At 38.4% G+C, this 15,271-nt stretch overlaps 1 protein-coding gene across 6 annotated transcripts in view; it reads left to right on the forward strand.

Moving 5' to 3' along the window:
- SLC25A21 (solute carrier family 25 member 21) overlaps positions 1-15,271 on the forward strand; it is a 276,895-nt gene that overhangs the window by 110,006 nt on the left and 151,618 nt on the right. For 3 of the 6 annotated variants that reach the window (XM_081914412.1, XM_081914413.1, XM_081914414.1), the window contains one exon: positions 44-1,219. The exons of the other annotated variants lie outside the window; for them this stretch is intronic. In XM_081914412.1, coding sequence (XP_081770538.1) covers positions 913-1,219 — 307 coding nt within the window. In that variant the 5' untranslated portion in view covers positions 44-912. Of the gene's footprint in view, positions 1-43; positions 1,220-15,271 lie in introns of those variants that run through there. 6 annotated transcript variants of the gene reach the window in all.

Genomic DNA, 15,271 nt, shown 5'->3' on the forward strand with positions numbered 1-15,271 from the left:
TAAATTTCTTCCTAATTCTGTCTGTCTGCTTGCTCCTTACCAGACTGTCCTGGTCGTCCTAGACCAGATCTTGCCAAATTTACCGGAGTGAATCAACAGACATTATTCACACACAGGCTAAGTGACACTTAGCAAACCAACGAGGTGCAATCAACAGGTCCTCCTTCAAAATGAATGAAACAATTATTTGTCCGGAAGAGCTGGTGATAAATATGCATATCATTATAATTTATCTTCATTATCATGATCAAAATACTTTTATTTGGACCCTTGTATTGCATGCTTAAATTAAAACAAAGTTCAGTCATCTGTGCTTAAATGCAAATGGATTCATCAGTGTACAAGGTAATATATCTTCTACAAGTCACCTTAAGTTTATGTAGCAAATTGAACGGGGGGGGGGGTGATATACATCTAGGTGCTTGACTCTTTTATGGCACATACATTAAAAACATCATCAGGTGTGTTGGGGGAGGTGTTTTGGAAAACTCTATGTCATCATGCATTTTAGAGCAGACATGGTAAATCTATTCATCATGAAACGAAGACCACCACTGTGTTTGCAGAGCAGAAAGCCAGGCTTTCTTTTCTGGATAATAAATGATTGCAGTGCTGGAAGTGAGTCAGACTGGCCAGAAGACAAACTATCTTTCATTCCAGTCTTCTGGATTCACCTGTACATATTCAGGTGCTCAGCAGAAATGGGTTTTGTCTTCAAGGCTGAAAGACCCTTTAGTTTAATTTAGGGGCATTTCACTGGACTTCCCCAAGAAAGTAAAATAAATTTGCTAGTGGTTACAAGTTGTAAAAAGCTGTTAAAATACACAGGTTCTGCCTCATTTCCAGTGAAATGCTGCGACTTAAGAACACTCGTTTATTGTTACACACTACGCTCCCAGACTGTCCAGGTAGATGAAATTGGATACCCTTTCGTATTTCTTTAAGCATTTCATTATCATTTACGGGTTGTTTCGCAGGACAGGGAGGGGGAACCCAAAACCAAAGCCTTTGGAGAGAAAAGTACAATCTAACTTTCAGCAATGTGCAGCTGAATGCATTAAGAGAAAGAAAGAAAGAAAGAAAGAAAGAAAGAAAGAAAGAAAGAAAGAAAGAAAGAAAGAAAGAAAGAAAGGACTCCATTTGACCTTTGACTCAGGAGAGCCCTTCTGGTTTTCTGTTGCTACGGAAACAAGTTTCCTTAATGGCAGCCCCATCAGAGGTGAGATGAGTAAAATAAGCTGTTATATAATGAAACATGAAGAGACATATATGAAGTATTAAAAGCTTGACTGGGCAAGTCAGCCTGTGTCAACAGTGCATTAAAAACATCTATCATAGTCCGACTTCAGCTCTTATGCCCAGACTGTGATACCCTGACTGCACATTAGGTATGTAGTAAGAAGAGAAAAGTCTAGCCCTCCATCACTAACCTGTTACAGTAGTTTGAATTATGGTTGTGCGTGTAGAAGAGCTGTCTGTGGGATAAGAGTGGGCAGACTTGACTATGACTAGATCCATTCTTTTCATTGTTACAGAATATTTTAGGAATAGGAAGACAGTCTTTTGACTATCATTCCCCCCCCCTAAATATGTAAATAAGGCTGTAGAGATGGTGACCACCTTGGCTATTTTTTCTTAGTTTTCTCTAGTTTTCTTAAAAAAAATTTTTTTGCAACAACCCCATTATTCATGTAGGAGGCTCAGGGCATAATTGAAGACTTTAGCACACAGTGGATTAGACAGTGGGTTCAGTCAAAGTGTTGATACTGGTGTGCAAGATCTCATGCAACCTGGAGGCCACATCCTTGAAGGAGTACCTCCCACAATACCTTCTTAAGTTCTGGAAGGCAGACCCTGCTTGTGGTGCAAAGCTCGTGAGGTGCTGGTACAAGGCAGGGACTTCTCAGTGGCAGCCCCCCAACTATGGAACTCCCTCTTGATTGATACTTGGTTGTCTCCCACATTGCATCAACTTAGAACGTATTTATTTCACCAGATCTGTGGTAGTTGGGGGCTCATTTTCACAGAAGAGTTTATTGTCAGCCACATTGTGTTACTCTTCCCTGGGTAATTTTAAATTTGTGACAATTATATTAGGTTTTAAGGAGGAAGGGTATGGTAGAAGAGCAGTCAGTCACTAAATACCCTCTATGTGGAAATACCCTCTGTGGAAATGGCCCTGTTACAAGTGGCACATACTATTTGTTCCGCCCTTGTAATAAACTGGTGTTTTTGCATGGCAGCCTTGGAACTCCCTGCTGATTGACACCAGGTAGTTGCCTTCACTGTACTCTTTTTGGTGCCTGATTAAAATGTTTTTGTTTAGGCAAGCCTATCCAGGGACTCTTTTAAATCTACTGTTGTTTTTCATTATCTTTTTAATTACTTGTTTTTATTGAAAATTTTAATATTTCTTGTAAACTGCTTGGAAGCTTTATTACAGCCAAGTGATGTATAAATTTTGTTAAATGGTCCCAACTGCATATAGTGGTTTTCTGCAGGGGTGAGGAAACTCTGGGGGCAACTTTCTGGAGGCCACATGCTAATGGTGGGTGGCACCAGGGACAAAAGTGTGTGGAGATACCAATGCAAATATTTATCTTGTACAGTACACTAATTTCCACACACTCACACACACCTCTGAATTATCCATTCAGGCAGGAAAGAGTCATTTTCAGATTACCAGGGCCCAGAAATCTAGAAGGGAGCCCAGGGCCCAACTATCTTGCATATGTTTTGTGTACATATATTCTCAACAGGTATGAATATTGCCATGCTTTTTTGTTTATTATTATTATTATTATTATTATTATTATTATTATTATTATTTCAGTTATATTTTTATTAAAGATTTCTTAGTTTACAAAAATACGTGTCTTGTCTCTCTTTTTCAAGTTGCATTTTCTACAGATCAGTTTCATTTGTTGTGAGACGTTAGTGTTGCATACAGTATTAGGATAGGAAGAAAAAAGAGGGAAAGAAGGGGAGCGGAGCATGGTGAATGGAGTGGGGTCTGGTGGCAATTCTTCTATTCTTTTACTTAGTGTATGTGTGGGGTTTTTTGTCAGTGTCCCTTGTATGAGTTCTCTTACTATTTGCTTGTTGTTGCCATGTTTACTATTAGCATAAAAATGAGATCACACATTTATTTTATATCCCTGGTAAAGATTTTTAGCTGGTCTGCCCTTGCTGGAGGGCTTGGATTCCCCCCCCCCTAGCAGGGCCCAAACACACCCTCAGGAGCCCTGGTCCTGAGAATGACCTGGAGGTCACATTTGGTCTCTGGGGCAGAGGCTACTGCTAGTTTACCGTGATCATGCCCATGGGCATAACTAGGATTTTTGTTAAGGGGGGCAGGACTTTGTTGGGGTGCAGAACCGCCGTGATTGGTCAATTAATTAAGATTTCTATTGCTTTACATCATGGGGGGGGGCAGCTGACCCTCCCTGTCCCATCTTGCTACGCCCATGATCATGCCTTCTTTATTATTATTATTATTTATTGGTTTTAATTCATTTTGCTACATCAAACATTAAAACAAACGAAGAAAACATACATAACACATAGACACAAAAAAGAAATACATAAAAAAGAGAAATAATAATAAAGAAAACAAAAGAAAAAACATCTCTTAACATAAGACACCAACAAATTAACTTACATTCAACTGTGTGGGCAAAAAATAAGAATAATGCAATGTGCTAATATGCTTATAAAGTTGATTACACAAGATAGTTGTATCAATAAGAATAATAGAATTGCAGAGAGAAGAAACACAAGCATGCCCATTTCCATGCATATATCCAGACTCCCTGGAATCTTAATACAAAATTACATATGTTGATAGCAGAAAAACCAGGGTAAATCAGTTCATGGGATTACAGTTTCATTGCTCTATCTGAAATACATTCAATGTCTCTTATATGAATGGAATTCAACTTACTTTGTGTTTTTTGTTACAATTGTTTTTTTGCAACCAGCTTTATAAACATATTAGTCCACTGCATTTTTTCCACATAGTTTCAGTTATCCTTCTTTTCCCCCACCAATTATTCTTTGGGGAACCTGGTCCCCCCCCCTCCAACTCTGCTGTTTTCTATTACTTGTGTGGAGTATACAGTTGAGCAACATAACAGTTTGCACACATGTAGAATGGGTTCAGTGCCACTTCAAAACAGACACCATTTATTTATTTTAACTTTAGTACTACTGTGTGTGCTTCATTTTCTTTTCAGCACAGTTGAGAATGACTACAGACTTTCTCTGATTCCCGTAGTCTTCATCTTGAGAAATCAGCTACATCCTTATGAAGGAATGAAAATTACACATAATTCCATTCCCCCCTTCAAATAAAGTCCAGTGCATTAAGTCACAGCTGTCTCAGGTGCTGTAGCTTCCAATTGTGTTACTATTCCCCCAAGATCAATCTAGGTCTCATTAACCTTGGCAGTCTGGAATGCTAACCACCACTATCAAGTACAAATTAGTTTTCATTGCACATATGCTACTTCCAGTCAACCAAGCTATTCGAGATATTACCAAGTAACCTAACTCTGTTAAATTCTCTTGTGTATAGTGGACAAATGGTATGGATAGGATAATTAATAATGAATAGATATATATTTTGGAGGGAAGACTCTTTCTGTCTCTCTCCCCCTCCCTCTGTCTTCACTTCAAGGGAGTAAGACAAGGAAGGGAGACATAAACTATATGTCAATCTGGAACTAGTATAGCTTATTCTGTTCTAGTTTATTGATACAGTACTAATTTAAATCCTAGGTAAATTTTTCCTGTTCATGGTCATGTGAAGCTCATCTCCCATACTAGTGGGGCAGGGGAGAGAGATGGAACTTTTTAGCTGCTTAGTTATGTCTCCCAAAACTGTAGCTAACAGATTCATTTACTGTAATTATTTGTTAGTGTTGCATACTATAGATTTGGGTGGAAACAAGGAATGGCAAGGGAGACAACAGGGCAGCGCTGAAGCATTGTATCCTTGAGTTATTCCTAAGGCATTTCAGCCATTACTGAGCCTTGAGTAGGCCATTTAACATGGCACACAGTGGGATATGGAAGGTTTTGCCTCATCTACCCTCCCGCTCTGTGCATACAGCCTTAATTGTCAATTGGGACATTCAGCCAAACCCGTCAACTGCCCCATTTTAAGCAGGGCATCCCGGAAACACAGAAGCTGATCCCAGCTTCTGTTTGATTCCCAGATGTCCCATTGTTTTGGCTGGTGCTCTGGCACAAGTCCTCACGCCAGAGCGCTGCACCAAAAGACTCTCACTCTGGTACTCATGAGCAGGGGCACACGACCCAGAGTGCCAAAGGTCTAGTACTCAGGCATGGCCTACTCACAAGCACCAGGATACTTAAAGGCCCAGCACTCTGGCATGACTCTCTGGCGAGCCCAGAACACTGGTGCCAAAATCTCACACTCTCTCACCCTGCTGGGGGGGGGGCTGTGATCTTGTACAGTGCTCAAAAATGCGTGTTTATGGATGACGTGACTCACCTGGGAGTGACTTCAAGTACGTTTTCCCGATTTCAAGTAGGAAAAAGTTGATTGGTATGCGTTCAGAATGAATGCTCTCACACTGACAATGCCTCACTCATATGACCCTCTCCACCAAAAAGATCTAACAAGTGAGAACTATTTACATAGGGATTTTTCCGCATGCCCCCTTCAAGAAGTAATCAAGTCATGGGCTGCCCGGAACCCAGGCAGGGTGAAACCCAGGGTGCAACCAAGTTACTGGCAGAGCAGCCCAAACTTTAGCTGGGCAAGGGACAGAGACACCGCCACACCTGCAGCCCTGTTCCTCATACCAGGGTGAAAGGCAGGGAACAGTTGGTGTAAGTATTGGGCAAAGTCATCAAGTAACTGCAGTGAGGCCAACTTGGGACCCAACCAAACCTGGTCCAGCTCAGTCCCTTTTGTCCCCAGAACACCCCATTTTTGGGATTTCCCTGGGCTGCTGTTGGTGAGAAGCCTTATAGTACTAGGTAAAAGGTAAAGGACCCCTGGATGGTTAAATCCAGTCAAAGGCGACTATGGGGTGGCGCTCATCTCGCTTTCAGGCCGAGGGAGCCGGCGTTTGTCCACAGACAGCTTTCCGGGTCATATGGCCAGCATGAATAAACTGATTCTGGTGCAATGGAACACCGTGATGGAAACCAGAGCGCATGGAAATGCTGTTTACCTTCCCGCCACAGCGATACCTATTTATCTACTTGCACTGGTGTGCTTTCAAACTGCTACGTTAGGAGGAGCTGGGACAGAACAATGGGAGCTCACCTCGTTGCAGGGATTTGAACTGCCAACCTTCCAAGTCCAAGAGGCTCAGTGGTTTTTAGACAACAGTGCCACCTGCGTCCAGCTAATCTTTCCTTATAGTACTACTTCATGGGCAGAGATTGGTGGAGCTTTCTGCGCTAGGCCGAGGCAGACCTTTACCTTGACAAAACCTCCCGCAACTACCAGTGTGATGGATTAGGGATTTGGATTGCAACCTAAAACAGGTTTAAATTTCCCCATATATCCCCAGTCACTCTGCACACTATCATAACTAAGTATACATTTAAGGCAGAAGTGAAAGGGACAGGGAATCAGTTCCAATTCAGTCATTTCTTCCCAGAGTAAACTAGTGGAGCTTTGCAAAGGAAAGCTATTGCCCAGACAGGTATAAAGGAGATTGCGGTTAGGACAAAATAGCTACTATTAATACTACATATTTACTTCATGTTATTCCCTAGAGGAAATATACATTCTTTAATGTTTTGCAATAAAGGATGAATAACTGAAATGTATATTCAAGTTGAACTTGTCAGCTAATGTAACAGCAGTGCAGTCACTGTGGTTTGGCCATCATAAATTTCCTCTTGCAGTTTAACTGCTTCTATACAGACATTAATTTGACATGCAGTATATTTTGGACTTTCTCAAAGAGTAGTAAGTTGCAGAAATAAAATACTAGGTAGATTACTTCTACTACCTTTATCCACTAGGTGACAGTACAACCCTTTTACCTTTTTTTTCTTAGAAAAAGGTAATGGGAAAGAAAAAGGTAACTTAAACAAAAACCTGCTGAATGTGTGCTGTCCAGTTGAATAAATATTATGTAATATGTGTATGGAAATTATCTTTAGCTTTCGTATTACTATGAGGAAATATTTATCTTGATTGAAACATCTGGGTGATTCAGACAGTAGACCTTTAAAACAAAACTATACACTTTTCTGCTCTTTTCAAAAAGACCTTTTTACCAGGGCAGGTTATTGTAGACCAATAGCAAAATAATAGATAATGGAAGTTAATAATGGAAATGAACTATACTTAAGGTAAGAAATATAGAATGTTTGTACTTTGAAGTTAGCTCATGTAAAGGTAAATAATTGAAATTCTTTATCCTAAGGATAGTAATGTATGAAATTAGCATTGCAAACAAAACAAATGTGTTATCTTTTAATCTTTAAACATTGTTTCAACACCTGCTTTTTACTGTACTTAGCACATTACTGGAATGGTTAATTTATCAAAAAGAACTCCTTTGTTTGAAATGTAGTTTATTCTCAGCATGCTTAATCAGAAGTCTCACTGAGTTCAACATGCTTACTTGCCTGCATATTTTCCCATGAATTTATAATTTGATATATTGTGAAAGAAAGAAAACTATACAGTGTGTTTGGGGTTCAAACGATCATGAATGTCTGCAAAATAAATACTTCATAGTTTTTGTTCATAAAAATCTTACCTGTTTAAATGTTTGGAGGCTCACACTTATTACCACTTACAAATAGAGTTGTTCTCTATAATGCATCGTGTTGCATATACTTTGGGAATATTAGATAAGGTATTCCTTAGAATATAGCTTAACATATTTATTGTTTATACAAAGCTGTGTAATGTTAATATTTCAAATATTAAAAACAGGAATATGGATAGCAGCAAAACTAAGACGAGTTGGATATTGTGACTATAAATACTCAATTCTAATTAAAGCAACTTTCTAAATGAAGCACAGTATGCACTTGCACATTTTACCATGACAGGTGAATTTCTGTTTGCTTTTCTTTCAAAAAGGCATTTTTTGGGGTAGCAATTGGAAGATTGATATATTATTTACACTCCATATGGAAAGCATGCAAGACTGTCAAGTTAGCCCATTTTTGTTGTTAGTTCCTGAGCACAAGAATTTATATTGTTGAAACACATGGAATATTATAGACACCCACTTTAAACTGATTCCCTTGTACCATGACTGCAAGGGAATCCATGGATGGCAGCTGGACCTTTTCTCAACTGGACCTGTTATTCTTTCTGGTCCTCTCACATCCACCACATAGGATACCTGCATCGTAAGTGCACCGCTGACATCTCTAATTGCACTGATCATCTGTTGGTAGCATTGCACTGAGCTGACCAATTTATTTCTTGCCCCAGTAGATGATTAGTGTTTTGGAAGGGGACAGTTTCACGCACCAGAGCTGATGTACAGCTTACTAGCTGATGTAAGGATTTCCGGACTGAAACACAATGTATTTCACACTTTCTAAGAAATGTGATTCTCTGTCTCCCGTCTTAGGCTTGTGGGCAAAAGACTGCATGCATGCGCACATTTATACTTGTGTTCAGTGCATAACACAACACTTTATTTCACTTCCAGTCCTCATTCCAAGAAAAATTAGAGTGTTTTGTTCATGTGAGAGGCGGTTGTAGCCTTTATTTATCTCCCTTAAACAAGAAAGGCAGCAAACCAGGTAAATGTGAATTCTGGTGATAGAGTGAGAGAAAGCACCACATTGAAAAAATTAGATAAAAGAATGTAAAATGGCTGAACAATAGTCAGTGTCATCCTAAAGGATGTTTACCTGGAAGTAAGGTAAATTGATGATAGGAAGCTAAAAACTTTACACAACTTGTAGTTTGAAGAGAAAAATTATCTGCCTGTTAGGTTTATAAAAGCTATTTGAAAGGACTGTAATTTGAAGTGTGTGTGATGATTCAGGTGGAACAGGGATACTGTACTTTAGAATCAGCACTATTATAACTGTACTTTAGAACTGGTGTTGTTAATATCTACATTAGAAACCTCTGTTTTTAGATGTAACTGAATCTAGTACTTTTTTGTGGGGGAGATTAATATCATTCATATGGTCTCCTCTTGGCAATGAATTTATAGTTCTCACTTGGAATTTATAGTTCTCACTTTTATAAAAAAGAAAAGAGAAATTTTGAATGACAGTAACTTCAAGCTTTTTTCCAATTGATAATATATGTCACTTCTGGATTATACATGGCAACTAAACTGTGGGTATCTGAATGCAAGAAAGTTACCACATTGACAACATTTTCAGGAAATGTTCATTTCAGAAAGAAGCATGCCATCAGTTTCTGTAGAATTCTTCTCCGTGATTAGCAGAATGTTCTCTATAATGAAAATGGCTTGCAAAAACAGAGCACACTATTTTGTAAGAAGTTTGGCCAGTTTATTATCTCCAGATTCCCCTTATGCTACATAGAGACAAGTGCATATAAAATAATGTTTGCTCAGCCTCAGTCTTTCAGCAAGCTTCTCATAAACTGTGGATACGATGGATCCCTGCATTATGGTTATCTAGAGTTTTTCTTATGTTTGCTCCAGCGATTTACAAACTGCATTCAGAACCCACATCAATTGGTGGGAAAGCTGAATGTCATTTTACCCTCATTTACTGTGCAATCCTATACTTGTCCTGCTCAGAAGCCAAGTAAAAGCTGAAATTTTCTTTTTATTGTTAGGGTAGTATTTATGATGTGTTGGATCACAAGGATGATTTTCCATTGAGGCATATATTATAAAAAATATTATGGGCTCAAGCGTCACTGCTAATTTCCATATTCTAATTGCATGTGATTAAGATAACACTCGTGAAAATAATGCTGGAAGGAAAGTTACCAAACAGCAGCTGGTAGGCATAAGGCCCCCCCTCCCCATATTTTTAAGATGAAATGTTTCCTTTCACTAAGAACTTTGTGAAGAAAATGATGCGTAGATATTACAAAGTTGAAAAGAGGAAGGAAGCCCAGGACTTCCCCCACTCCTTTTTGTTTTTTATTTATTTATTGAGGTGTACAGTTTTGAACTTTAGCTTGGTCTTGAGCAGGGGGTCAGCAACCTTTTTCAGCCATGGGCCGGTTCCACCATCCCTCAGACTATGTGGTGGGCCGGACAGTATTTTGAAGAAAAAAATATGAAAGAATTCCTATGCCCCACAAATAACCCAGAGATGCATTTTAAATAAAAGGACACATTCTACTCATGTAAAAACACACTGATTCCCGGATCATCTGAGGGCCGGATTGAGAAGGCGATTGGGCCGCATCTGGCCCCCGGGCCTTAGGTTGCCTACCCCTGATCTTGAGGATTAGAAGCTCACTTTTATAATAAATGATTGAATATTCAGGTTTCCACATATTTACATGTATGCACAGTCAAACCATCCCAGGATGTGCAAAAGTTTTTCATGGATCACAGACCACTCAAAAGTTACATTTTGTCTAGCCCTGAATTATAGAAAGTGATGAAATGTGTGTGAGAGAGAAAAGAATATTTAAAGTTCAGGGGAGATTTGGTTAGGTTAAATAGTGAACATGCCCAAGGTTTAAACACACACACACACAGAGCCCGTTCTGGAAGTAAATTGATTTGCGTTCTTTTCACTAACCACTCCAGAGGTAACAAACAGATCAGGTACATGGTAACTTTCCAATAACTGAAGCTTCTGTGCTCATGTCCCCCCACCCCCGGTGATCCAACAACAAGCTGCTATTTTGAAACGTTGAGAGAGAGAGAGAGAGGACAAGGACTGTCCACAGACAACTCCATGGCTATATAAACATGCACTTTATTTGCAGGTGAGGGAGAGAAAAAAATGAATCAAGTGTCCAGGTGCAAAACATGTACAGAAGGCAGGGTGTGAAAATGTACGCCAACTGCCCCAGAATAACCACAGTGTTTTATTGGGTACGCAATGAAACAGCCGCTGGTTTTCAGCAAGGCCCTGCAAATAAATAAATAAATAAATAAATATGGAAAGAGGTGGTCAATACAGAGAATTAACAGCAAAGCTGTCTGCCTCTCCAGGATTAGATTTCTTTATGGCTCTAAATCTAAGGGTCCATTCATTCTTTTTCTGCAATCCTTTTCTTGCCAGCCTTGACTTCCGATTATATTCATTTGCTGAGATGAATTAGCTGTATCTTTGGGAAATGTTCAGATTGTCTCCAACAGCTTTCTAAATGCTCACTCCATATCTAATTTGTACACATATGGCAGATCGTTATGGACTGTGAGTGATAGCTACCTTCTTCCACTAGAGAGTACTGACTGAAAATTCGAGATAAATTTGTGGATAAACAGTTCCAATCATTAGCTGCAATGCCCTAGGTACAAGTATAGAAGAACTGGACTAGACTGCATCAAAAACATTTCTTTTCCTATTTAAACTCTTTTAACAATGTCTAGTTTAGCCATGAAAAACATTATCTATTTTCCCATGGTCTCCTTTTACACTGCACTGGGAAATTTTTTATTTCATAAGGGGCCAACTTCCACTGACCTCAGAAAAAAAAGGGACCAGGCCAGGAGAACAATCACGATTAGGTTGCTTTTCAATCATTTGATAAAATAACGGTTAGGCTGCAGAATTTGAGAAGAAACTTTGTTTCTTTCCATTGGGTATTTTTAATGTGGCAGCAAAAAAATAATTTTTGGTATAGAAAAGTGAGAAAATGGGAAACAAAACCAAAGGGAAAAAAGACATACCGGTACATGGCATGGGAGACATTAAGGGGAAAAAGAAACACCTAAGGAATTTTCTGTTTCAGAGTGGGTTTTTTTAATAGAAAAGATACCAATTAATGTAATGCATATGTTTTGCAAATGAAAAATCATATTCATTCCATTTGTTAATTTGTATTTGCTAGGTCACTTTAAAAGTTACAAATTAGTTATGAGCAGGAATGAACTGTTAACATAATATTGCAAGGTACAATAATCTGCAAAACGATTTGGAAACATCACAAAAATAAATAAACAATGGCAGAAGGTATTCTTAAATTCTTTAGAAGCAGAGAGCCTTTTCTTTTCTTTTCAAATTACAGAATGGGTAATGACTGCTTACTACATACAGTTTTGCTTGGATAATTTTTGTAATCCACATGAAAATTTAGTTCTGGAGACTAAAGTTAATTTAGGAATTAATAACTTTGATTGACTTGCAATGCTATCCTATATGTGTCTACTGCATATATGTGTCTACTGAAAAATATGGCTAATTAAATAGAATGATACTTAATTCTGAGCAGATATGAATGGAAATTTTTCACACTTGCATTTTTTTCAATTAATGCGAAAAGTTGAGTTTATATGCTTTGATGTCAGGGCTGGAAAAATACACTTGAAAGCTAGATGCTCATGCTGTGGTATTAGGTAATTCTTTAGAACTAGTCTATGATTTTTATCTGAAATGAACTATTTTAATACTACAGTATAAATGTAGATATGGTGAACAGAACCACCATCCAAAGCACACTTACTTAGATATGATTTCCATTGCAATCAGCTGAACACGCAGTTTTTCAAAACCTTTCATATTCCAAATGCTTCCTTTAGGAATAACTCTAAAAAGGGTAGATGTTTAGTTATGAAGATTAAAATTTTTGGGGTTTGTTTTGTCACAGAATTGGCAGCGACAAAGGAGCAAGGAGACCACAATAATCATAAAATCAGCTTAAGAATCATTGAATGTATTCTTTAACCTTAATTATTTTATCTTTTTTCAAGGTTTTGTACTCATGTCTATGAGGCAGCTTTTCTTTTTTAAAAAATGACACATTATGTTCAGATATATACAGTACATGACAGTAATTCAAAGGACTTGCGATCATTAATTGAGCTTATTGTCATCGCTAAATCTTCAAGCTAACTTGAAAGTCCCTGTATACAATGTATTTCCAAAATCCACTGCTCGGATGAGGCAGACATTTTATGGGTCAATCTGCGTGCCTTCTTTAAAGGCCACAGAAGTAACAAGAGAACTGAAAACTTCAGGAGAGGCAGAAGAAGTTTTGTTAAAAGGGAGCATTCCAATCCATTTAGCAGCTTCACAAGTCCTAATGAGATGATAACTCATCGAGTCAAGCGTATTTGTTACTTTCAGGAAGTGCACCTCACGTAAATGAAGGGATTATTTGAAGAAGGATCATAGAAGGGTGGGGACTGTTTGTGATTCAGCTTGGAAAAGGCAGGCACAGATTTACTTTGGTGTTCAGTAACCCACCAGTATTCGGTTCCCTCTGGTGTAGCTATCTGGTCTTTATCTGGTGTGATTCATGGCTTGTGAACTGAGAAGATGGAAGACACTTTAGAAATGGATTCTTTGTTCAAGCAGATAAAACATACTTTGTACAAAGACTATACTTTTTGCTGAATTTAAGAGACAAAGTATAAATGAGTCGGGTAATTAGTTTGAAATATTTCTACTTGTTTATTATGTTACTGTGAATCAAAACTCTTATTACTGAATTCATTTAATAGTATATTTATTATATCATTGCACAGGAAGATCTACATTAAGGTTATCCCGTTTTATCCTCTAAACCCTGTGAGGTAGGGGAGACTGAGAGACCCATGACCATCTGCAGAGTGAATAAGCAGCCTTGGGGGGGTGGGGGTGGTGGTGATTATATTAGAGAAAGGAGCCAGAGAAGAGTTCAGATCATGCCATTCCTGATCTTCTCTGGATCTGCTAATTAGAAAAAAGAAAAAGAAAATCAAAGATTTGTGTGATGTCTAGTTTGGTCCCTTGTGAGAACAGAAAAGGCTGCATAAAATAGTTCATTTAAAAATAATTATATGGTTATAATTCAGATTCAAGATAGCTATCTATGAGCAAAGTTTGACACATGGAAAGAGTGCCTCCTATCTATTAATGGAAGGGTGACAGTGAGGAGTCTTATGAATTCTACCCTACAGCCCCTAAAACCATGCTGTGGACATTAGGGGAGACCTTCAGGAACAGTATGGAATGGAGGGAAGGATTCATGGGAGGGGGCAAAAATCCCCTCTCCCTTCAATAGCAAAATCCTCTGCTGGATTGAAGGCCATTTCGTTCATTAAATATGTCCTTTGGAGAATAGCAGGACACATTTTGATCCAATCTGATACGCTTTGCTTGCTAATTTCCATTTTGTCTGGCAAATGGAACAGAGACTAATGGTTTGGCCAAGGTTAGCAGGAAGCTGTCATGGTTGGAAAGATTGTCGGACTGGGCTAACGCTGGCACTGTACTTCAGCCAAAATCCAGAAAAAAGTTCATACCTTACTCTGCACATCTGGTAGCACCTTAAGACATTTTGCTTTACATAGTGTACAGCAACCTTTTTGCTGAACTCATGGCACTTTGTCAGATAATGTGAGGGTGCTGATACTTAAAGAAAAGCTATTGTTTTCCCAATTTGTTTTATTATTTTAGAAAAAAGCCCTTCAGTCCTGGGGGGGGCACCTGTGACCCTCCAGATGTTTTAGGGCTTTTAACTCTCATCAGCCCCAGCCAGAATGGCCAACAGTGAGGGATTATGGGAGTTGAAGTTGAACAAGAAGTTCCCTATCTCTACTGTAATTCTACATTAGATGAATGTATGTGTCTAATACAAATTGTATAGCTGTAGTCAAGAAGAAGTAACAGCCACACAAGTACTTCAGTAAAGCTTGCTGCTTTAGAAAAATAGTTATTTCTAAAACCTATGCCATAATTATTATTGCAGGGTGTTTTTATTTTGTTCTGTTGTTTTAGTATTCAATGTGCTAAATGTTTTGTCAGAGATTTAACTATTTGGCTCCCCCAAATAATGAAGTCTAATCTGAGCGGAGATCATTATAAATTATAATGGTGATTTCAAGTCAATATCTATTATTTTTCCATGAAAAGTCAACCAATTTGGAAGATTTGCTCTCCCCCCCCAAAAAAATCAGAATTATTGAAAGAGCTTTTATTTAATTTCATTAAACTCCTGCCGGTAGTGAACCTATCCGGTGATGATGCAGGACAGAACCTTCTTTGTAGTGGCACCCCATTTGCGCAATGTTGTCCAACATTGTTACAATTTTTTGGCTAGATCAAGACACATTTATATGCCCATACATTTTAAAGGTTTGGGGAGTTGTTTAAGCTGCCTGTTGGTGGATGTTGTTAATTTTCAGCTGCCTTTATTTGTTTTGACGAA

Source organism: Podarcis melisellensis (genome assembly GCF_964234715.1).
Source record: "Podarcis melisellensis genome assembly, chromosome: 1".
NCBI lineage: Eukaryota > Metazoa > Chordata > Lepidosauria > Squamata > Lacertidae > Podarcis > Podarcis melisellensis.